The sequence below is a fragment of the Pinus tabuliformis genome, chromosome Q (assembly GCF_031772625.1).
Source record: "Pinus tabuliformis cultivar Carrire ecotype Pingquan chromosome Q, CPIR1, whole genome shotgun sequence".
Lineage (NCBI taxonomy): Eukaryota > Viridiplantae > Streptophyta > Pinopsida > Pinales > Pinaceae > Pinus > Pinus tabuliformis.
The window spans coordinates 1,137,348,437-1,137,374,360 of NC_142296.1; the positions used below are offsets into that span (position 1 = coordinate 1,137,348,437).

The following is a 25,924-nucleotide window of genomic DNA, read 5'->3' on the forward strand; positions in this document are numbered from 1 at the left end:
CAAAATTCAACTCACAATTTAGAACATCAAGAACAAACATGCAATGAGAAATAAAAGACATGCACACAATATTTTTTTGGGGAAAGGAAACTGCTAAAAACCCCTATGTCGACTTGTATTAATGTAATGAGTATGATGTATTACGATTTCTTTTCTTAATTGAGCACAACCTACAAGTGAATAACCTATCTCTCTCCTCATTAAGAAGCTCTGACCTAGACTTATTCAATTTCATCCTCTGCTTGAGCCCCTATTTCCTTGCACAATTCCCAAGGCTTATCATCTAACTGCATGCAACATCTATAGACTCAAGACTAGTCTACAATTGATGTTACACTACCTTGGAATCGCCACCATAACTCGGGAACTCAAATTCTCTACATGAACTAGCTATTTTAGGCTCATTGATTAGTTAACTAGATGATCACTGAGTTAGACCAAATTCTCATTGCACAACTGACTTTCAACTAGTTCCTCCAACAATTGGAACTAGTTTAAGTGAAAACAACCGAAAATAATTGACCTTGATTGCTACAAATTAATAATCACACATGCTTAACTGAACCTAACTCCTCCAACTCGAATTTATTGAGTAAATTGGCTGACACAAGCCAAGTCACACAAGTTAACTACATTCAAGTTGTCTGCTAATGTGGAAATTATAATTTTATCAATTTAATCAAGCCAAAATCAAATTGAGAATTTCTTGATGCATTTTTCAACAAAATTTGACATACTCAATATATCTCCAAACTTAAAAGGGATAAAAATATTTATAAATGAGGACCACTTTCCAACAAAATAAGTTGAATCAAGGAAGGAGGTTCAAAAGGTAAAATAAGCTAAAAGGATAAAGAAAATGGACAATCATTAGAAACAGGAAAATTATTATTAGGTAGAGACCAAAATGACAGTAATAAATAGGAATTTAGAACACTCTAGATACTTCTTTGTTATGGTTGTGTCTTTCCATGAAAATATGGACCTATGTTAGGTTGGATCGTGAGCGAATTTGACATTATTTTTTTATTTTGTATTTTGGAATATGATGAATTTAAGGCCCCCCACCTAGGTCAAAAATTTTAGGAATGGAATTTTATTTTAATGTGTAGAAATATTGGCAAATATTAATACTTCCCAATATTTAAATTGTGAATAATTTTTGTGATGGTTTGTAAATGTAATCATATTTCCAAGGATTTTTATGATATCTATAAAGTATTGGAAATTTCTAAGGTAAACTTTAATTTTATCCTATAAAATTTAGGTGAATAAAATAGAAATTAGTGAATATTTTCTTTTTTGCAAAAATATTGAAAAATTAATCCATCTACAAAATTTAGCCCCTAACATTTTCCTTGGCCTTGATATGGATGGATTCATTTTGTGTTCATTTTCCAAAAGGAAATAATCTCATAAAGGAATTAGTGGAATATGTTGTTATAAAAAAATATGTTTCTAACCCCAAGGGTTAGCTAAAGTGGTCTAGAGCTAGACATGAACTTCATAATATTGTTGCTAATCATTGGTTTGACTCTCTACAATTCTCTTAGGGCAAGGACCCCGTAATCAGGGCCAACAATTATCCAATTTACCATCCACGAAATGTGGGGAAGTACTCTAAGGTTTCCCAGGCTTTCATTATAATAATAATAATAATAATAAATATGTTTGTCCTTACATTAAACTTCCAAATATAGACCCTCCCAATTGATACTTTTGGATCAAAATATATCACATTAATTCTAAGAGGATTTATATTTAAATTTAATATTTTTCATATGTCAAATATAGATTGTATAAGAAAATAAATATAGATAAGAATTTCCCTTATAATACCGTAGAACATGGTATTCATAGTCTTATGAATGAAGGTAATATCCTCTTACTAGAAGAAATTAATGATAGAACTAAAAATAACCAAGCTATTCATCTTATAAATAATTCAAACCCTAATCCTCTTTGGCCAGATTAAGACCTTGATTTAGCTAATAGATACAATAGAAACTTTAAATACCTAATCAAGAACTTATTTGGTTCCAACTTAGTCAAGCTATATAGTTCTCAAGACACTATAATTTGCAATGTTGTAATCAAGTGGCTAAACTATAAGCATATGCCTTATAATAATGGGTGTGACAATAGTGTGATTGATTTTGTGATATTTAATATACCTCTTTCCAACCAATTTCTCAAACTTAACCTCTTAAATGACCATGATCTCGACTCAGAAAAAAAAAATAAAAAATGATTTTAACTCTAAAATTTGAGATGTACAATAGCAACATGTAAGGGAATAGTGACAATCAAAAGCACCCAATTGTTGATAGAAGAAAAAAGTGTCTAAAAAAAGGATTTAAATACAAAATTGCACATCTTAATTTACAAGAGTAACATTAAAACCTGTATCATAAATTTACTACAACCCTCTTCTCTTCCATTATCAAGTTCTTTGCTAATATTTTATTTTAAAAAAATAATATCATTTCCAACCCGTGATATGATAATCATGGTAAATTTTCATTGATGGTAAATTTTCAATAAACATAATTAGCGATGAAACTTCAAAAATCGATAAGATAAAACGTATAAAAATCTTTGTTAAAAGGAAGAAAACTAGTACGTAAATAGAAAACAAAAAAAGCTACTATACTGATTTAAATTCAATTGTTTATCAAATTTTGAAATTTTCTCCAAATCTACACTCAATATAAACTAATTGTCATCTCACCAAAAGACGCTAAATGTCTACTAATAAAATAAAATAATAAGGTCATCTCTAGACCAAGAAATAAGGGCATGTTGCCCGGTCAGTCTAATAGGATACCGTCATCATCATCAGATATTTAAAAGTATTTTCATTTATGAATAAGGAAATAAAGACATGACGCCCCGTCAAATCGGATATCGTGACGAAATTGTAAAATTTAATCTGTTACACGTGCTTGGTCTAATTTGTGCAAAGTTGATGTGGGCAATGACATATTTAGAAATATTATTGAAACCTTATTCTTTTATTATTATTAGTTAATTATCATATTGTAAAACTTATTACAGATGACGAAGATGGAAGTTTTGTTCCGTAGTTTTGGTTTTATTATATAATTAAATATTATGGATTATTCAATATTATGAATTTGTAAGATTTAAATTATTAACAATAAACTTATTGGTTTTGTTTTTTTTATATTCGACACTATTGTATTGTGGAATTCTTAAAATGGTGGAATACTCAGAAATTTACAGGGAGAATCATTCTACTATTTTCCAGAATTCCTGAGAAGAATTCTATATGGAATTTGAAAGAACCATCCCAAATCATTTTATATACTGCACACAAACCACATGTTCCAAAATCAGACAACAGAAGCAAATTCATATGCAGTTGGAATGTCTAATGGGTTTTTTTGATGGGGCGGCTCAAAGGAACACCTCTGGCTATGGTTTTTGGATAGCAATAACAACTGATTTGTCTTATAGGTTTACTGGAATGGAGGTAGTGGCACCAACGGGCAGAAGCCATCGCACTATGGGGCCTCTTTTGGTTCCATAATTTCCTTAGTATTCCTCACTATCATCTATATAAAGATTCCAAGATCATCATATATCAGGTCATGGGCAAAGCATCCATAAACAATCCCATGTTACTTGGCTGGCTAGGGAGAATTGATCTACTATGGCAACAACACAGCACTCTAGAATATATCATATTGGTAGAGAGAATAAAACAAGGAAGCTGATATACTATCAAAAAAGGGAATACACGGTAAGATCGGCAATATGCACGTGGAGGTAACATGAGAACAAAATGTTTTTGAAGTTATTGAATTTCCATTACCAAGGTAACTTCTTTTCTACTCCAACTAGTTTTTTGTAAAAACTTTTATGATGTATTTGCTTACCTACAATAACTCTCCAACCAAAATAGATGATAGGTATACTGGCACTCAATTGCCTCGACAGAAAGTATAGATCCATTTTTGGACCCTGTTCTGTTAAATATATCCTTGCATACTTTTTATTTTTTGATGGACTTGATATTTTGTGGTGGGGATGCATGATATACTCACCTACATGCCATGAATGAACTTTTCCTATATATTTTTGAACACATGATATAATATTATGTATTTTTATTAAAAAAAAAACCACCACTTTTTTTTTTAAACACGGCTTCATATAAAAGTTTATTTGTATTAATATTTTTTGATTGTACATAATATTCTCATTTAAAATAAAATGTAAATTTCATTTATAATAAAAATTGAAATCATATCCTTTATAATAAAAAAGAAAGTGAATGCAAAGTTGAAAAAAACTCTTGTAAAAGTGTTTTAAATATGGTAGAATATTTTATAAATAAAACTACATTTTTCATTCAATTGTAATATTTAATAATTTTTATTTTTTTTAAATTTGGTATTGCTAAGATGTCATTATTGTTATGTCCAAGAATAATAGTTTACTATGACAGAAATTGTGTTGGTAATTTAACTTTTAAATAGTGTTTTAAATCACCATGTATCCAAAATTGAATGGGCAATAATTTTTATCCAAATTTAATTAGTTAAATAATTTTATGTTAATTACTTTTATATAATTAATTTAATAAGATTTTAATTAATTGAATAATCTATGTTATTTAGTTTAACACATTTATTTTAGGATAAATATATATTATTATTCTCCCCATCTTTACAATTTTATAACTTATTTATTAATAGTAAATATATTTTCAACACAAAATCATAATATTTCGTAGTAAAAACTACATGGTGTCGCTCAATTGGTTATGGCCTTTTTATGAAGTATTATATAAACATGAAATTCAAGGTTCAAATGTTGCGTGTTAATGAATCTTTGGGATGAATATTGGAGAATTATCTATTTGACTTATGTATTGTGAATCTTTGGTGAAGTTTTATGATGGATTAAATTTATCTATAATGAATATTTATGGTATCACCGACTTTTGTCTAATCAGGTATATGTTAGATCAACAATAACTTTGCAATAATAACATTGCAAGAACTATACGGAAACATACTTTCCTTTTAATTATTTTATTTTTATATTGATTTTTTAAACTATAGTCATTTAACCACAAATTTCAAAACTTCAACCTAGGAAGGGGAAGTCAAGCAAAATTACTCTATAATTTTCTTATTATCATATGGATTCCTTAAAAAAAGGAGACGAGAGGTAGAACATAAAATTGATTTAGCTACAATTATTCACAAAAAATTCAAATTCTTAGAGAATAATATATTTGTGTTTAAAACTCAATTGCACAAAGGGATTACAAGAAATGCAGAATTGGAAACAATGAATTATTGAAAAAATTATACCTTAAGAAATAATATTAAAAAGTTAAAATAAAAATTAAATAATAATTTTGTCTCTGAGTGGAATGGAAAATAAAGTAGTCATCAAACCTATCAAAGAGGAAATGAAAAAATAATTAAGTTGATTATGAACTCAATAAAGAACACTTGAATTTTATAATTTCTAATATAAAACAATATAAAGATGAACTCAACAAAAAACACTTGAATTTATAATTTCTAATATAAAACAGTAGAAAGAGAAATGAAAAGATAATCAAGTTGATCATGAAGTTAATAAAAAACACTTGAATTTTATAGTTTCTAATATAAAAAAATATAAAGATGAACTCAACAAAAAACACTTGAATTTATAATTTCTAATATAAAACTGTAGAAAGATGAGGACATATTTCTCCATTACACACCCACTATGGGGTAAGGGTAGCCCAAGATTTGAACCCAAGACTTCCGGTTCGGTGAGACTTCATTTCCATGGCCATTGCCACTTGAGCTACCCCATGCAAACAGAAAGATGAGGACATATTAACAATAAGAAAAAAATAAATTAAAAAATAAATCACAAATTGAAACAGCACATTTTATAGAAATAATAAGACTAGTAAAAATGCTTGAGCATAAAGATATATTGATCAATAGTATGGTAAGTTATAGTGACTATAAATTTGTAGAAATTATGGTGTAGATTTGCAATTGCTCATGAAATTTTAATCAAAATCACAAGACACAAAACTAGTCAACTACTCTGTGGAATTCAATTAACAATTTAGAACATCAACCACAAATATGCAATGAGAAATAACACACATGCACACAATATTTTTTTAGGGGAAGAAATTCGATGAAAACCCCTATGCCTACTTACATTAATATGATGAATAGAGATGTATTGCAATTACTTTTCTCAACTAAGCACAACTTGCAAGTGAATAACCTATCCCTCTACTCACTAAGAAGCTCTTACCAAAACTTAGTCAATTTGTGCCTCTGCTTGATCCCCTATATCCTTACGGAATTCCTTGAGAAATTAGGCCCCTTTATTTAGGAAAATCCTCAAATTGATTGCACAATTCCCAAACTTGATCATGTGACTGCAGGGAAACTCAATTCTACTCTACAACTTATGTTACATTGTCTTTGAATGTTACATTGCCTTTGAATATCCACCACACCTAGGGAACTTGAATTCTCTGCATGCACTTAATGAGCACACCCACCAGCCAACCATGAAATGTACCATATGGGACTTAATGAGCACACCCACCACTCGACTATGACTTGTACCTCCAATTCCCGTGTTGAGAGTACTTGCCAAAGGCTCAACAACCCCTAATGATCCCTTCAATATGTATTTAATAAATTTCTTTCATGATAAAGTTTTCTTTAGTGGAATCCCCCTTTTGTGGATACTTTCATCCATTTTCTTAAGATTTTCCATAAAAGCCCGCCTTTCTCTCCCGTGGCCTTTTTATGCTTTTTCCAAGCTTAGCATATTTCTCCAGCTAAGCAACTTAATGGATTTTTCTCTCCCATCCATCAAGCTTATCTATAATTTCATCTAGAATTCTTATCATGAGAGAATTATCCAATCTCATTTACCAATGATATTTTATTGTTTTTTTCTTTGGCAAAAAATCTCATTTCTAGGTGTCTCATTCTCAAGCCCATACATTCTATTTATTTATTAAATAATAATTATTTTATTAATAATTATTCATTTACATAATTGATCCAATATTCTTCATGGATTTTTCACCATTCTTTCTAACGTAGTTCAATCTAACCAAACAAGTTCAATCTAACCAAACAAAATTACAACCAAGGAGAAATATTACGTAATAGGTATATTATCAAATATTGAAGTGTTTTTGTATATATATATATAATTAAAAATAAATATATTATGTTTGTTTCTTTGGAATTATTTACGTACTAATATCCAAATTGTTCATATTCTCTATATAAGTTACTTTGTCATTACGTATTCAAGAATAATTGTAGACTTTCTTCCAAACACAAATTAGTGACAAGAATATACAACTCGAGTGACAAGAATATACAACTCGAACTGGAGCTTAAACCCTTAAGTTCTTATACCTTTTAACTTCTTATATGGTGAAAAAAACTAAAAACTAAAATAATTTGACTTAAGCATAATGAAAATTTATAAATGGAACACCATTGCCTCTTGGAGATGCCCTTCAAAACAATCATCCAAGGTAGAGGGCCCATTAGAGTGAAGAAGAACTTGCTTGGATAGCTTTTCCACTTGTTGATTGAGCTCCCTGAATATGTGGATAATAATAGCAAGCAACTTGAAGGACCATGGAAGGACCATGGATAACTCGTATGAGGGAGGATTCAACCATAATATTTCTACTGGAATGCAATGGATAACTCATATGAGGGAGGATTCAACCATAATATTTCTACTTGAATGCAATTGTTTTGCTAATGAATTACCAATTTTAAGTCTCGATCTCTAAAAATGGTGATGGTGCTACTTTTATGTGGGGCAGAGAAAACACGATTAAGTATTTGCCCAGAAATCTCATCCGTAGGGACTGTTATGAAAGACTTTAATATGCAAATAGATTATAATATTAATTCGTGTGATGAATTCAATATTATTTTTATTTTTGCGGTTGGGATAGACCCCGCCTGTTCAGGTTTAAGATTAGATGATGGTCCATGCAAATAAAAATCGTTAGATTACTTATGTTAAATTTAATAAAATTAAAATAAATAATAATAACGAAAATGTTTGAATGGATATACTCGTAAAAATAAGTAAATGTCAATGTACTTTTCTTTGGGATTATTTTATTATTAATAGGAAAAAACAGTATTTAATTTCTGTATAGATTATGATATATTTAAATTCAAAAATTATTGTAGTTTGTTATAAGTTACGTGTAGAAATTATGTTTATTTTTATTTTATTTTAATTGAAATATATATTTATTTTAAAAAATTAAATATTTTATATTTTAATATTTTTTAGTTCAGTAAATGGTGAAGTTACATCATGCTCAGGAATGCTTTAACAATATATTTAAAAATTTAACATATTTATGCTATTTTTTTTTTTCAATAATGGTGGTTTTTTTCTCAATAGCGGTTGTTTAGTGTCACTGAGTGATCCATCCAAAGGAATATTTTTTTTTGACGTGGTTAAGTGTTATGGAGTGATCTACTCAATTTCTTTTTTTTCCAACACTGGTTCTTTAGTGTCACTGACGAAAGGAATATTTTTTTTTGTTTTAACAGTGATTAATGGGTTATCTAGTCAGGTCTAACACCAAGGTCGTCAAAAAAGAGATTTGACATCATACCCTCTTAGTTAAAAAAATACTTAACCATGAAAACTCAACCAATTAAACTATGTATAAAGCTTATTTATGATATGCTATATTTATTGAAAACTCAATTTCAATCATTTCTAATTATATTTGGAATAAAACTAAAAAAAATTATATATCGAAAACTAAACGCTAAGATTATTTGAAAATTTCCATCATTAACACTAACCAGGACTACAATATAACGTACAAGGCAACGATTACTTAAAAGGGAGAGAATAGTAGTGGCAGACATGGTTACGTAGAAGGGAAAGTAGCAGTAGAAAACCTGAAGTCACCTCATCTTTATTTTAATGGGAGGTTCGTGGTTGACTTCGCCCGTTCGGTTTCCCTTATAAAAAGAGCCTCTGTGCAAATTTAGTTACTATGTCTTGCCGAATTGTTTAAACTTGTTCGTGTAAGGTGTATTTGAGCAGGCCTGTTATAAGATTTTGCCTTTTTCTTTTTATAGGATCGGAGAGAAGGCCTGGCAGCGAAGTGAAATATGGAAGAGAAACCTTCAGAAGCCTCCCTGCAAACTGTGGCGGCACGGGCACCTGTCACTGCACAAAGGAGATTGAACACCCAGCTGCAGGAACAATTGCCAGTGCCTTGTATGTAACATAATCACCTAATAGCCATGGAATATGGTTAGAATTATCTGTTTCGGCTTAGTTTAATTAGATTGTAAATTCAGGTGAATGTTGATTGCAGAATGGCTCACTGATTAACGTTGAAATTAATTTTTCAACGTTATAAGCTTTTTTAGATTTTTTAATTATTAATTCATTTTACTTCACTGCTATATACCAGCCAATATGGTAATATAGCTTCTCTTATTAGACTAAAGTATTATTTTATTAGTATATACCAGCTAATATGGTAATAAGGTTTTTCTTATTAAATTAGAGTATAATGTAATTAGTGAATTGATTTTATTTATTTATCTTGGTTTTATTTGATATTTTAAAAACAAAATTTGTTTGGAGTTTTGTAAGAATAAATTTTATTTCTATCTTCTATAAAATTAGTGTATGAGAAAATTTTCAATATACTAATTTTTTTTATAATATAAAAATATATATTAAATTATAAATATTTACAAATTTATTTAAATGTTATTTCAAATGAAAAAAATTAAAATGTTCAAGTATTAGTTTTAATAACCAGAAAACAATGTCCACTCTTAAATGATGAATTTTCAACAATTTTAATATGTCCACTCTTAAATGATAGATGAATTTTCTAACCATATATATAAAATATACTTATTAGTCCCTGCCATCTGGCATCCGGCAGGGACTAGATGGCATCCGGCAGGGACTATAGTAACCGTTCGGAGGGCAGATAACATTAAATCGCCGGGTTTTTTAGTGGTATTTTTAGTTATATCATAAAGTTTGCACTTCAACTTCTGTTGGCCATCTTATTTGGCCTCTTCCCGAGGCGGAAGAGGCCGGACCATATCTTAAACTGCTACTTACCCACAATCAACTGGCCTTGACGGTTTGCGGTTTCGATTTAATGCTGACATTAATTCCTTAATTTTTACTGTTAAGTGCGAATGGGTACATATCCTAAGTTGCTTGTTCTTTGAGCTATCTGAGGAGGCTGAACGTGTCACTCTGCATGCAGAACAGATGCTGTATTTCTTGCCTCTTACTCGTGCTTTACATTTGGTTCATCGTCCACAGCTTGAATCCAAAGCTTATTCCTGCAACCTCTAAGCTATCATCGTCCACAGCTTGAATCCAAAGCTTATTCCTGCAACCTCTAAGCTATCGCGACTGGATTTCACCGCTACCATTCGACATGGCTGCATGTGTACACAGAGCTTCCATGGAGTCCCTCAGAGCAGGTGGACTCTCCCTTAAAACGCTTTCAGTATTGACTGTTAATTAATATTCGTAAGTTTAACCATTTTTCCCAAATTCATTACAGGGCTGTTGCGGCTCTCATGTCGTTCTTGGTGAGCAGAAATGGAGAGAGCGCTGGTTCAGCTCCTTTCATCTGCACTGCGGCTCTCATGTCGTTCTTGGTGAGCAGAAATGGAGAGAGCGCTGGTTCAGCTGCTTTCATCTGCACCTGCACCAGTACCACAGAAGACAAGGTATAAAACTTACCGTTGAATTATCCTCCATTCTGTACTCTATTTACAATAATCGTTTCACATTTAGGTCTCTAAATTTGGCTATGCATGCAGGCTTATTCACCCAACAAAATGGGGTTTCTCCAGTCCCGGTGGCTGCCAACGGGTAAGTCACTCCCTCAAGGTATCGCCTTCCTTGTAGTCACGGTAACAATTTTTCCTTTTTCCTATGTGGGTATTATTTCATTCCAGTGATAATGTTTGTTTACTTGAATGTAGGTCGCAACTTCCGTTGTGGAACGAACTTCTGGTTCCAACATTTGACTCATTCACCATTCCAGGCTCCCTTGGAAAAGCCTAAATAGTTCTCAAGACTTAGGTATTGAGGGTTTGATCGATTTTACTGAGGGTTGGAGGAACTGTTGTTCCCGTAGTCTTTAATTAGATTTATTAAATCCAGAATGTATTTAAGGTTTTTTCCGCATAGGGTTTACATCTTGTAACTTAGTTACTATTAATATTGCAGTCCTAGTAGTGAATAGATATGTTACTTCATTATTATACAATGGCTTGACCACTTTTGAGCATCCTTAGCATGAATACGATTTTATTATTCAGAACTTAAAGATATAAATTTCGTGTTAAAGATTTGGGGTTTCAATGAGCAGTTTTGATTGTAATTTCTGGGTTTTTCTTTTATCAATTCCATCCCTACAGGATTGGTATTTTCATTAATGTATGGCTTTCATGGCTGACAGAGAGACCCTTGCATCCAACAGGGTTGTTTCTATGCCCATGTGTTGTTTTAATATTAGATTATTTATCACACATTTGGACTTTTTTGGGAGCACACCTCTGTGTCGTCTCGAACTAACCAATGTTACAGTCAAATAATAAATACATAGCCATTTTTATTATGGCAAGGTAAATTCTTCTTTACAGGAAATTTTTATCATTACATAATTCCCTTACAGTTTGGCTCGCACTGATTTTACATGATTGTGGTTCAACATATGTTATTCTAAATGGTTAATCGACTCTGTCTATTCGAGTTTTTTCTTTGTAACTTATAGAATAGAAAAGAAATATGAATGCAAGTATCAATTAGCAATTTAGCTCTAGACCAAGCTATGTACAAATGTATCTAACTTACAGCAGTGCAGCGAAGACTCGGTGAGTACTGGAGAATTCTTCAGAGAAGATCTATCGCCTCTGCAGGTGCTCGCCTGTGGAAAAGCTGAGAAAACAAACACGTCACTTTCTACAGTGATGCGAAAGGAGTAAATTGGAGATATAACAGTTGCCAATAGCAACCTTCTGCCAAGGGTGGGCCTGTATTTGTGGAAACTTCAACTCTGGATAATTAGCATTCATGCATTTAATCTGGATCGGATGTCATCTTCATGGAGATCTGTAATAGTGACCGAAGACAGATGTTTTGGATTGTTACAATAAAGTTGCGAGCATGCAAGCCACGTGTTATATCTGTGTTGAACACGGGGCGAGGCTCAACAGACATGTTTTTAACTTGCTTTTTGAGTAATCTTTTTAAGTGAGGTTTTTATTACCTGTGTACTTGAATATGACTTATAATATGACTTGATAAAGCGTTGTCTCCGTTTCCATAAATCAATGGTCGGCAACTGGAAAACAATTTTTATTTTCTACAAACTTTGCAGTAATTATGAAATTACAGAAGGAATATAATTAAATTCTCTGTAACATGTAAACATACCTGGCACACCACGCTTCTGCTTCTTTGTTAGCTTTCCTGGCAATTGTCTCCTTGCATGCTCGCTCGCTGTACCTGAACAAGGTTTCTGGACCGAAACCCTGAGTAAATGCGAATAGAAGTATATTTATAGCTATAAAAAAAAATATTAGGTGAAATACAATATGTACATATGGGTAGTTAGGTTGAAATCGAAGGGCCAGTAAAGCGCGCATGCATTTGACTTGTTGTTACAGGGTCTCAGCGCAGCCGAAACTCCACCTTCCAAACCGTCAAACTGTTGAGGTAGCTAGATTTTATTATCAACCGAATGGACGGCGCCCTATTCGTTATTATCGATATCTAATTTGACTTGCTTAAATATTTTAATAGTCAGTTTTCAAGGGAGCGTGGTCGCAGCAACACCCCACCTTTGAGGACTGTCTAACCTTCTACTAAAGATCGTGATGATGATAAGGCCTCCGTTTTCCACATACTCATGAGTTCTTTTGGAGTTCACTGGTTCACCTACTACTCGTTGGTGTGTATAGTACTTTAGCGAGTATTATAAGAAATGAAGGGACCCAGTACTGGAATTTGCCGACCAAATTGTCCTATTTTAGCTATTAAATATTTATCAAAGTCTTCCATTACCCTATGAAATCTCGGTTGGGATAAAGCTTAAGTTTCCCGTCTTAATAGAGATTTCTCTTTGAAGAAAAGCTGTGCGAAAAGGCAAATTTTTGATAAGCAGACTATAAATATACATCTAGATTAATGCAGCTCTCTGTAGTAATATCATGCTATTACCGCAGCTTGTAGGGTCTGATTACCGACACCGGCTTGTGAATTCACATACACACATAATTATTACATATCCTCTTATGGATACTTTCATATTCCATATTTTCTGAATGTCTTGCTGCTTATATGAACTTTTTTCATTACACTGCACTTCTCACAATTTTATATCTGTCCCGAACATAGGGCCCAGGCTCAACAGATATGTTTTTAACTTGCTTTTACTGTATTCTTTTTAAATGAGATTTTTATTATCAACGGCCCTCGTGGCGATAGGGAACGCACACGTGGAGGGTGCTGCTGCCCTTGATTTAATGATATTAGCAAGTTCTCATTCTCAACCTATAAATTCAATATTAAAAGCATCTCACTATGCCTATGATAGGGAACGCACGCGTGGAGGGTGCTGCTGCCCTTGATTTAATGATATCAGCAAGTTCTCATTCTCAACCTATAAATTCAATATTAAAAGCATCTCACTATGCCTATGTGCTATCATTATCGTTGGCGGCAATCAGTTATGGTAGGTCGAATACATGAACTCAGATAGAGCTGCGTAGGCAGAGGCAGCTGGAGCTACAGTTGACTTAGTTTTACTGGAGTCCCCTGGACTCGCATGGAAAATTTTAGGGGCTAATGTTCGCCCAGTGGGCTAATTTTCCATGATTTTTCCACAAAAAAGATTCGCCAATTTCCAATTTTATAAAAGACGATTCGCCCAAATTTTAGAATATAAAATTATTTTACCTTAAAAATCGCCAACATTATAGAGAGACTATATATAAAATAATTATAAATTTGATTAATTTTACAAATATATCAATAAACATTTATAATTTGCATATTAGGGATTAGTGAGATTCGCCAATGTTTTAAACTTCAAGAAAATTTTCCATCCTTAAAATTTTCCTTGCCCTGGAGGACGCACCAGAGGAAGCAGCAGGGGCCAAAAGGAAGCAGCAGAGGCATTGGCGCCAAAGGAAGCACTACCAGCCATAATCGCTTACATCCCATTGCATCCAAGCTGGTCGTTCAACTATGGATTATGGCAGGGACTAGCTGCGTCGCAGCCCATCTTGTTTGTAGATGAATCTTGGAATGTATGTATATGGATTTTTTTACATTTATATTAAAATATATTAAGAATTAACTAAATTATATTAAAAATTAGTTAAATAAATGTATAAATGTATTTTATAATTAGTTAATTGAATTGAATTTAAATAATAAAAAATAAATAAATTTTTATAATATTATGAATAGGAAAAAATCTAACTTTTCAAATATTTTTTTATTAATAGATATTATTTAAATATTTTGTATAATTATTTATTTTTAATTTTAATTTTAATTTTTTTAAATATTATTTAGTCCACTTAAACAAATCTCTAAGCTCAATAAACCTCTCTAAAATCAATAAATCTTTCTGGCTCAATAAAATATTAATATAAAATTTTAAATCACATTATTATTAATTACCTTTTATACCATCCTCTAATCTTTTATGCAAACTAACTATTGTTTTTTTTTTTTTTTTAGAAAGAAAAGCAATATATTAAACATATATAAGAAGACAAATAGATGAGAGGCATGCAAAATAAAAACATGGAGCACCACATAAGATTAAAGGATGAATACCATTAGCACCAACATTGTCATAATGTGCTACAGATATGGCAAAAGACAAAGAGAAACCATAAATACAAAGAGGGGATCCCATAACATTCAGATGGAAGCCCCCTAAAGCAGGCAGAGCTCAATCCAGGGCACAAAAATGAAAACTTAAGCGCCAGACATACTGCAGCCTTCGACCTATCTTCGGATGGAAAGATAGAGTGCTGAGAAAGTAAACAGAACATATTTGAAGGAACTGTTTGAATCTTCAAAGATTTTTGAATTCCTCCACTTCCAAAGACACCATATTGTGATGGGAAGGATTGGGTGCTTGGAAGCTTCTTGTCTTCCCCACCAGGAAAAAGCTACATTAACATAAATGAAATTGAGGTGAGGAAAAGAAAAATGAGAAGCTAATTCATACCAAATTTGTTGGGAGACCGTGCATTTGAAGAACAAATGATAGTTTGTTTCCTCCTCCGCTTTGCATAACACGCATCTGCTGGGACCGTGCCAAGACCACTTCCTCAAGTTTTCCCAAGTTAGATTCTTATTTTAAAAGACTAACCAAGAGAAGATAATCACTTTGAGGGGGCAGCCAAGTTTCGACCAGAACACCGGAAAAATCTGTCTATCAGGCATAATTTTTTTGGAGATGAGATCAGAGTAGATATCATTTACAGTTGCTCTAGAATGAGAGTAAGATAAAGACCACACCACATGATCATCAGACTCAGCTCGTTTCATGCCTCCTTGAACAAGTGCGATCTTAAAGTTATCCCAAAGAAGAGACAAGGCCTGAGGGAGGCCAATATCAGCTGTAGTCTTGAGCGAAGGACAGAGCCCCTTCCACTCCTCAATAATCCTGTTCCAAGTAAAAATCCTTGATCTATGAAGGAAAAAAAGAAGAGGAGCTGGAACCTGTAGATTACCCCTGAAACCAGCAAAAGAGTCGAAGCCGATGAAGATTTTCCTTCCAGAGAAAATCCTCCATTTAAGATTGTTAAGGAAGTATTTCTCAATTCTCCTGAAACTTAGCCAGATAGCAGACCCCTGTTTGATTCCAATGGAGCCAAACCTGAACCAGAACTCCAAGCTTCTTCCTTTTTGATACTTTTGGGGAATAATAGCACTCGAGGGATTTGAATCAAAGATGCCTATCCATAAGGATTTGCAAACGAGAGATTTTCCAAATATCCTTACATCCATCAGACCCCAGCCCCCAAATTTTTTTGCAATAGTTAAGTGATTCAACTTTGATAGATGGATTTTACCTCTTTCAGCTTTTTCCCCCCAAATAAAATTGGCAGAAATCCTGTTCATAGCCTGGATAATACTGGCCGGGAGCAGATAAAGGTGTGCCCAGTAGACCGACATCTGCATCAAGATTGTTTGAGTAAGTACGACTCTGCCACCCAAAGATAAAGATCTATATTACCATAGCGAGATATTACTAAAAAACCTTTCAACAAGCCATCTCCAATCATCTTTTAATAAGCCTTTGCTTTTAGGTGAAAACCCAGATACTTGATACCTTCAGACAAAGGTCTAGAGTCGATTCCAAAGATCTAGGAGATCCATGATGTCGTGATCTCGTCTGTTTGATTATGATACAAGATCGATTTGGCCTTGTTGATAGCAAGCCCAGAGGCCCTCTGAAAGCGGTCAAGAATAGACTTTATACACATCCATGATGCTTTAGATAACATAGCAAATAAAAATACATCGTCTACAAACAGATTATGAGAGATGTATATTTGTTTGCAGATCTTGACCGGAGCATAAGCTTTTTCCTCCACTGCGCGGTTGATGTGCAAGCTCAATGCATTTATGGCCAGTATGAATAGGAGAGGTGACAGTGGACAGCCCTATCGAAGGCCCCTTTCCGCCCGAAAGAATGGAGAGGGAATGCCATTTACTAAAACAGCATAGTTAACATTTTCGATACAAGCCATAATCCATCGAATAGGGCCATGATTCAGACCAATTTTTGCCAGAAGACATTGCATATATCCCCAGTCCAGAACATCATATGCTTTCTGAAGGTCGATTTTCATGATAGCAGCATTAGTTTTATGCACAGACATAGAATGTAAGCATTCTTGTGTACTGGTGACGCATCTAGAATATTACGACCTTTTAAAAAAGCATGTTGATTAGGAGAGAGACAGGATGCCAAAGTCCCTTTAATTATTTCTGCTATAATATTTGTAATAATCTTGAAAGTTATGTTGCATAGGGAAATCGGCCTGAAGTCCAGAAAAAATTCAGGCTCTCCCTTCTTAGGAATAAGAGCAATGAGAGTGGAAGTGGTATGGCTGTGGATATTTCCAGATAGTCTGGATGCTTCCACCATGCTGAGCAGATCCATTTTGAAGAGGTCGAAGAAATGGATCAGAAAATCTATTGTCCATCCGTTAGGACCAGGGGATTTGTCCCTCTTAAAGGATTTCATAACTCCAAGAAGTTCATTTTGAGAAACTGGTCTAAACAGAGCTTCATTCTTTTCTTGGTCAAACATTTCTGGCATCAAGTCAATGCTCCATCTAATGTCGCTAAAAGCAATGTATTTACTTCTACAATATTGTTTCTTGAAGAAACAGATAGCCTGCTTTGAAATGTCCTCCTGGAAGACAGCAAACCCACCCTTGTCGTCCTTTATTTTCCATGTGAAATTCCTAGCTCTCCTTGCATTTGCATATTTATGGAAAAACTTGGTGTTTTTATCTCCTTCCTGTATCCATAAAGCTCTGCTTTTGAGCCTCCATCTAGCTTCCTCCTGTTGCAACAGACTGAGTTTCTTCTTCTCTAGAATCCTAATACGAAACTTCATCTCAATAGAGCATGTGGTATAATCCGTTGATGCCAACACCACATCCAGCTCTTGTTGAATCCTCTGTAGGTCCATTTTATCCTTCTGTAGTTTTTGTATCTGCCAATTTTTCACCAATCCCCTTATCTCAGCCAATTTTTCTCTGAAAGTAGAGAAGATAAATTTTTTATCCCTGTCCTTTATCGTTTTCCATGCATTTTGAATATATTCATTGAACGCTGAATATTGAAGGAGACCTTTTTCAAATTTAAATGAATATCCCTTTCTGAAAAGATTTGGAGGCTAGGTTAGAAGGATAGGACTGTGATCCGAAACCATAACATTTTCCACAAATAGCCTTGGCATACCCATTTTATCGATGAGGCTAATATGAAGAAGAAACCAATCAAGTCTTTTTGCTATATAGGCCTTGCCCACTCTGCCATTTGACGAGGACGGTTTCATGATAGCAAGATCAATATCCACCATATTCCTATTGAGCATCTCAGAATTAATGAGATCAGCAATAGCATTATTAAACTTCCCCTGTCCCCATACCTCATTCGATTTCAAAGCTGCATTTAGATCGCCAGCTATAAAGAGATTGTCAATATCAAACAGGTCTGAAGCAAAGAACCTATTCCAAAATGAAATGCGGGATTTATATGGCGCATATAGATTGAGAATATTAATGGGAAAATCGCATCCTCTGATGGAAGCCATGATTATAATCTCTGTGCAGCATTTATACGCCTTTGCTTTTACCCAAGAAGGATCCCACAGAGTAGCCATACCCCCAGATAAACCATTAGCCTCTGTAGCAATCATGAACCAAGTGAGAAGCATTTTCCTGAAATAAGTAAAAGTATCCTCCTTCTTGTGCATTGTTTCCTGTATGAGGATAATTGCAGCCCTAGAATGGAAAAAGAAATTTTTTAGCGTTATGTATTTAGGATCAACGCCAAGACCCCGAATATTCAAGGAAATAATGGGAATCATTTGGATGATTCGGTAGCCATACTCGCTCTAAGGGGATGTGATTCGGAGACATCAAGAATAGGCACCTCAACCAAAGACAAATTTCTAATACCTTCATTCGAAACTATAGTTCTCGCTCTAAAGTGTCTACTACCACCTCTACTTTTCTTCCGAACTGTGATGTTTCTTGCCAAATCTGGGCTTATAACAGGCATTACACTTGGACCAGGCTTATGAATCATGAGAGGCTCCAGTTTGAGAGATTCCCTATTAAGCAAATGATCCAGATCATTGTCAAGAAGATTATCAGGAGACGATGTCGGGGAATTTAAAGGAGTAGGTCAAAAACATCGATTTGTCCCTTTGTTTACGTGCGGACCAGCACGTTCAGGATGCGGTGACGAGGATGAAATAGGAATGGGAATAGAACCCACAGAAAAATCTACCCCTTTCGGAAGCCCAAGATGAGAGTCTGGGATGAAATCCTTCAGTAGCATGGGAGTCGGCGATGGAACGACGCATTCCTCTCTTGGCTCTATAAAGGGTGAATTATGGAGCCCTGTTTTAATAGGGCTATTGGCAGATGACGGATGACCAGGGGTGGATTGAGGGCACACAGAAGGGCCAACCGATTGATCACGTTGTGGCTCGGGACTTCTTGGACTGTGGAGCGGAAAAGACAGGGAGATGGGAGAGGATGGACTACCATTGACAAATGACTTTTTCCTGAACCGTCTAAGTGCATATAATTTGGCATTGGGGAAGTTTTTAACTAAATGACACATTTTCCTACAAGCAGCACACCTGAAAGGTATACCCCAAAAATCCAGCCTTTGATTAATGATTTGATTCTTCTAGCTAATCTCAGTATGGTCTGGATAGCCTCCTCTAAACGGCTTTTGAATAAGAATCCAAGCAATTCGTTTGTCCTTTTCGCCCAGGCACCAAGGATCGACGTAGACAAAACGACCTATAGCATTACCAATCACCTCCAAGGTTTCATTGGACCAGAGTTCCAGGGGAAGGTTCGGGCATTTTACCCAAATAAGATTATTCACTGGAGTGTTTTTCAAAGGATTAAAGCCGATGTACCATCTATACAGCGCAAGAAAACTCCTTTTGAAAACCCATGGCCGACTCTGGATGGCTTCAGCGTCTGCAGCATTTAAGAAATGGAAACAATACCACTCCCTCATTAGGCTTGAAATTACCGGAACATAGCCAATGATTGGTTTCCAGAAGCTGGCCAGCCATTTCCTCATGTCGATGTCAGACATTTCTGGGAAATGCCATTTCCCTATGAGTGCCTTGTTCTGCAGGCTGTCTATTCTTTCGTCAAGCTGAGCAATCTCGATTCTTATCGCCTGGGGAGGAGGGGAGGTTTTGGCAGGTTTTTGCTGCTTATTATAATTGCGATTCATACCCTTAAAGCTGGTGCCATCCCTTGACGTAGATGGTTTGATCACCAAGTCATCTAAAGTTGCCAGAGTGGCAGCAGACCAGGCATGTTCAGCGTCCACGGCAGCATTGACAAGGTCTTCCGAGGCGATGGAGTCATAGACCCCCTCCATGCACCGCCAAAAAGGAATCCTCGAAAAGTGAGGACAATCCAGAAAGATCCAATTCTCAGAAAAGGACCGAATATCTGTTGGAACCTACCACCCAATCTGACTCACCCAAAGGGAAATAAATGTCCAAAGCAGATGAGGATAGAAAGAGGACACAGGAAGAGAGATATCAAGTACAAATCGTGACAGAACCTTCTGCTGCGGTGTTCAGAAGGCAACGTCCATGCCACCCATAATCCCTAAACGGATATATTCCAGGATTTAGTTGTAAGGATACGTACAGGGATTTTATGCTGACTTAACTTCTACCATAATGCCTTGACCAATTTGAACAGCCAAGGAATGACGTTATTCTGATCGGCTATCGGAAAAGGAAAATCCAGGTAGCAGCACGACCAGAGATGCCGGAATTCGATTCCAGGACCTCTGTGGAAAGACCCTAAGAGCTATGATGAAGGCTCATCACAGAGCAGACAGCAGCAGTAGACCTTAACGATACACCACCAATAGCCTATCTTAAACCTTACATCAGTGCAAGGTTTGTATATGACAATTAAATTCCTGAGTCTGAGAAAAATTGATTTAATCATCCTGAGCTTTCTACATCTAAGCCCCGAGAAATATGGACTATAACCACTAATACTGCACCACTAACACTCGAGCCATAATCCAAAGCTTAACAGCAATAGAACTACATAAGGCTAGAACAGAGAATCATACATCCTTGAATTCTTAAACCATTACAGGCAGAGATGTATAAAAATATAATTAAAGAACACAGAGCTTTGCTATGGATAAACTTTCACTAACCTGGAGCCAGAGCCGAAACACCCCAAACGAGCGCACCAAATGAACCATACAACAGCCATCCAGCCAGCGGCGCAAAGGCTATAAAAAAGTTAACAGGGATATTACAGAAGTTTTGAGTCATTTACAGAAAGGGTGGCGAAGCAGAGCTCAAACACTGAAGGCTAGTTACAGAAGGTGGCGGAACTGGGCTCGAAGCAGAAACAAAGGAAAAGCGTGAGCTGTGTCAATACAGAGCTCAGAAGTCAAGTTACAGAAGGTGGCGTAGCTGGGCTTTAAGCAGACAAACAAAGGAAAAGCGAGACCAGCGTAGAAAACCAGCATTTAACTAGTCCCTGAAAATGACTCCCGCCTCCCTCATTCTGCATGTCCGAAGGACGCGTCAAAAGTTGATGGCCCCACATAGACTGCCAATGGTTCGAGCATTGCCGAGATATCATGTCGCAGACCAGGATTGGGAAGCTGGGGGACGCCTGGATGCTCTGTTCAGGTGGTTCGACACGTCGCAAGCGTTCGGTCCGCCTATTGTTTGAATGTTTTATTTTATGCCATCTTAATATATATATCCTTCCTATTGTTTGAATATGATTAACAAGTATTAGCTGTGGTGTGGGTTGACTTTGTAGATTTAGCAAGAGCTCTGGAAGTAGTGGATACAGAGCATATAAATGGATCTACGGATTACGATAATAGCGGATGAGTGTTCTCCAACAACATTGTGCATTCTTCGATAAGGACAAGGCCAGAGTCATTTATCCCTCTGATACTTACAACGGTTGGTTAATGACCTTATATTTCATTTTCATTAATCTTTGTTTTATTAAATCTATGTCATAACTTCAAAAATAGCAATTTTTGATAATTTTTTTTTTTGAAGTTTTAAGTTTCATGTAATTTGAATATGAATCATATTAGTCAGTTTTAAATCTCGACTTAATTTTTAATGATGTGATTACCCGAAAATATTTATCTAAATTGAAATTTAAAACAGTTTATATATTCCTTAAATTTTTTTTAGAGTAATATACTTTTACATAAAATTTGATATTATAATATAAAAAGATTAAACTTTAGATAAATTAATCAATTAAAATTTTATAAATATTTTGTTCACTTTATTAATCAATTAAATTAGTTATTAATCAATTAATTTATATTTAATAAATATTTTTAAAACCATATAAATTAATTAATCAACATTTTGTTTAAAAAACACTTTAAAAAACGTTATCGACAAATTACATTAAACATAAATATCATTTTTTATATTAATTAATAAATTTTATTAAATTTTCTCTTTAAAAAATAATAACATAAAAGTTCTTAAATTTCAATAAGGACCAATTACATTAAACATAAATATCATTTTTTATATTAATTAATAAATTTTATTAAATTTTCTCCTTAAAAATATGCATGTACCCAACATTTATATATTCAATTTTCATATCTATCTAGCTATATATATATATATATTCAATTTTAATTTTTAGCTTCCTCTCTTTTATTTTTATTTTTTAAATTCAATTTAGTTCAACAATAATATTATGATTTAATAAAAAATAATCTCTATACAGATTAACTAATTAATATTTCGCAAATAATTTTTAAAACTATTTAGTAATAAATTAAATTATTTATTAATTAAGATTTAGTTCGATAGTGTAATTAATGAACATTTCATTTAAAAAATCAAAAAATGTTGGTCAACAAATTAAATAAAACATTAATATTTTTTCTAAATAATAATTAACAAATTTGATTAAACTTGCCAACTAAAAATATTCCAAAATTAAGATAACCAGAATTTGAAAAGACCCGACATTTATATATTCAACAACTTGTTTCTTATTATTATAATAAAATAGCATTTAACGAAAAAATTGTTTATTAAACTTAGGTATATCACGAAGAACCTATATCCCTATATCTCTACTATGATATATAAATTCTGACTTATGTTCAGGATATTGGAAATTTTAGTCTACTAGGTAGTTCAAAACATTGTCTCACTTTAATATACTGGTTATGGACTTTCTTTAAGTAGTAATTTATTTGTTAGGACTTTCCTTAACTACTTATTTTTTTATTTGACTATAACTGTTTTATATCGTTTATATTTGTGGACTTGGGAACAATTTTTTTTTTCCCTTATGCATTTGCTCAGGTGAGTGATACTGCAGTCCATATTTGTTAAGCACGACCACAAACGCTGCTTTAATGACATGAAAAAACGTTTATAACTCATGGTTTAATTTGATGGTAGATTTCCAAATATTTGAAAAATTTATCAAATTCCAAAATATTGAGAAAATTTACAATCTATATTATATTTTTGCCATATTTAACTAATTATTTTAAAAAACAAATAAAAATCTCAACCTACTCTGTCTTAACACTTATATTATTTTAGCTTTCCTTGATTTATTGGAATTCCCCTTCAGTTAAAATAACCAGGTCAATTATTTGAATGTGTCTTAACACTTATATTATTTTAGCTTTCCTCGATTTATTAGAATTCCCCTTCAGTTAAAATAACCAAGTCAATTATTTGATCTCACTATTATCTATTATATTCTAGAATATTGCTAAACCCTATAATAAAAATAAGTTCAGCATCCAATCACCAACCTATTTTAGTCTATTGTAAATATTAAAATAGTTTCCTACTTTCATTCTATCCAATTCTAATACGGGCACCAAATTAACCCTAACGTTGACGTGCTTGAACATGCAAGGTTTTCGTGCCATAGGGGTTAATGTCATACTGAGCTTTGTGGCAGCAGTGGTTATCCACGTAGCCTTCAGCTACTATACTCTTCCTGTAAGTACATTGTTCATTGTAAAGTTTACCTAGAATGCTCCAACATATTTGAATTATGATACTTTCTCATCTCCTTTTTATGTCATGTTGGTGAGTAGGGATGGGTACCATCTCTTAAACTCCCTATATACATTGACAACATCCACAAGGCAAAGCATGGAAGTGACTCAGAGACCTACAATACTGAAGGGAGGTTCGCTCCTGACAAGGTTGATGCCATCTTCAGCAAATACGTTATAAAACACCTCGACAAACTCACTTTCATGGAGATACAGTGCATGCTGAAGGCTAATAGGAATTCAAATGATTTTCTTGGATGGTAATAGCAACTATACATTTTTCGAGTATTGAATCTTGATTGCAGATTTCAAGAATATATAAAAAATATAATAATAACAAATCTCTCATTCATCAAATTTTAAAATATTTTCTACATCTACAATCAATATCCACAAACCAAAAAATAAACTAAACTGATTATGGCATGTAACATTTATGTACCGCCCAGGGGCGCGACTGAACTGGAATGGACGTTCCTGTACCTTATCGGCAAGAACAAGGAAGGCTTTCTTGAGAAAGAAATGATGAGAAGAATGTTTGATGGGAGCTTGTGGGAAATAGTGGGAAAACAGAATTCATCTCGCAAAAGATGCTAAATGTCTGCTAATAAAATAAGGCCATCTCTAGACCAAGAAATAAGGGCTTGTTTCCCGGTCTGGCTAGTAGGATATCGTCATCAAATATTTAAAAGTAATTTCATTTATGCATAAGGAAATAAGAGAGGCTGCTAAGCAACAAGTTCCTGCCAAAACGCTATGTTCAAAAAAGCCATGAAAGTGTTTGATGACAGAAAACATTGAGAAACACTGAAGACTCTATGAAAGAGTTTTCAGTGTTTCTCAATGTTTTCTGTCATGGTATCAGAGCTGAAGGCACGCATGGTCACTCGTCTTTCCAAGCTTGTGTATGAGGGCACTGTGAGCACAAGTTTGTATCCCCTGCTCGCAGCAATATAAGACAACGCAATTCCCATATTTCCAGATGTTGGCTCAACCAATACACTCTTCTCTGGTGAAATGAGTCCTTTCTCCTCAGCGTCCAGAATCATGGCATATCCAACCCTGTCCTTGACACTGTAACAAGGTTGCATCATTTCCAATTTGGCCACTACGTTAGCCACACAGCCCTCGGTTACTTTGCTCAGATGTACCATGGGGGTTCTTGCTATCAACTGAGACACATCCTTCTTCAAGTTAAGGCCAGTTAGCTTGCCCTTCAAGTTGGTGTTGAGTTCTGTTGCAGAAGAAGCAGCAATAGCAGAAGCAGAAGTAGAAGCAGCAACATTAGTTTTTGTGACATAGTTTCTGCAAAACATACTGCTTAATGTGACTTTGATGGTTGTGTTCATGCTGTTCTTCACTAATCTAGAATGAACGCAGCCATGAAAGTCACATTAAGAAGTATGTGCAGTGCAGTGCAGGATCAGAAATGGGTGTTACAGGTATGGCAGCAAGATATCAAACCCAAAGCAATATAGAACAAACTGAGTTTGTAGCTTTCAGCTTACACGTAGCTTTTACGGTGAGAATCACACTTTCTCCTATCTTCATTGTTTTGACTGCCTTCACAATAACAGGACAAAAGTGTCCTGCTTCATTGTTTTGATTGCGTTCCCAATAACAGGACAAAAGTGTCCTGTAGATCAGGAATGTGACATAAAGCCCATCTGTTATTGGGAAAATCTACTGTTCTTTCAACGCATTAATAAAGAAAAACACAACTCCCTGATCAAAATATGAGCATAATATTGGTGTCGACTCTCACCCAGTTTTCCACACTTACTCCCTTCTACAACTCCCACCTCTACTCCACCTCAGGCTAGTGCTCCCAGCCCTTCTTGTAAATACCTTCTATGCCTTCCTATCCAGCCTTTTCATTCCCTCACCCCACTGCTCTCAACAAGCACCAAGCGAAGATACACAAACAATTCTCCATCGTTTCAAAGAGTTAGTCTTCTTGGAGAGGCAAGAGGCA

General features: G+C 34.2%; 1 protein-coding gene and 1 pseudogene across 3 annotated transcripts; both read left to right on the forward strand.

Annotated features, from left to right (window-relative positions):
- Positions 1-9,101: 9,101 nt before the first annotated feature.
- LOC149223558 (peroxygenase-like) lies at positions 9,102-24,546 on the forward strand (annotated as a pseudogene).
- On the forward strand, positions 10,242-11,286 carry LOC149223559 (uncharacterized). Of its 3 annotated transcripts, none has more exons than XM_089383342.1 (4): positions 10,242-10,544; positions 10,628-10,796; positions 10,890-10,959; positions 11,055-11,286. In XM_089383342.1, exons 1-4 carry the CDS (start codon positions 10,507-10,509, stop codon positions 11,138-11,140), a joined length of 363 nt encoding a protein of 120 aa, XP_089239468.1. In that variant the 5' UTR covers positions 10,242-10,506; the 3' UTR covers positions 11,141-11,286. The 3 variants fall into 3 exon arrangements, with proteins under 3 accessions (XP_089239468.1, XP_089239470.1, XP_089239469.1); XM_089383344.1 differs by having other exon boundaries at positions 10,245-10,544; positions 10,664-10,796; XM_089383343.1 differs by having other exon boundaries at positions 10,256-10,544; positions 10,890-10,941.
- Positions 24,547-25,924: the final 1,378 nt, after the last annotated feature.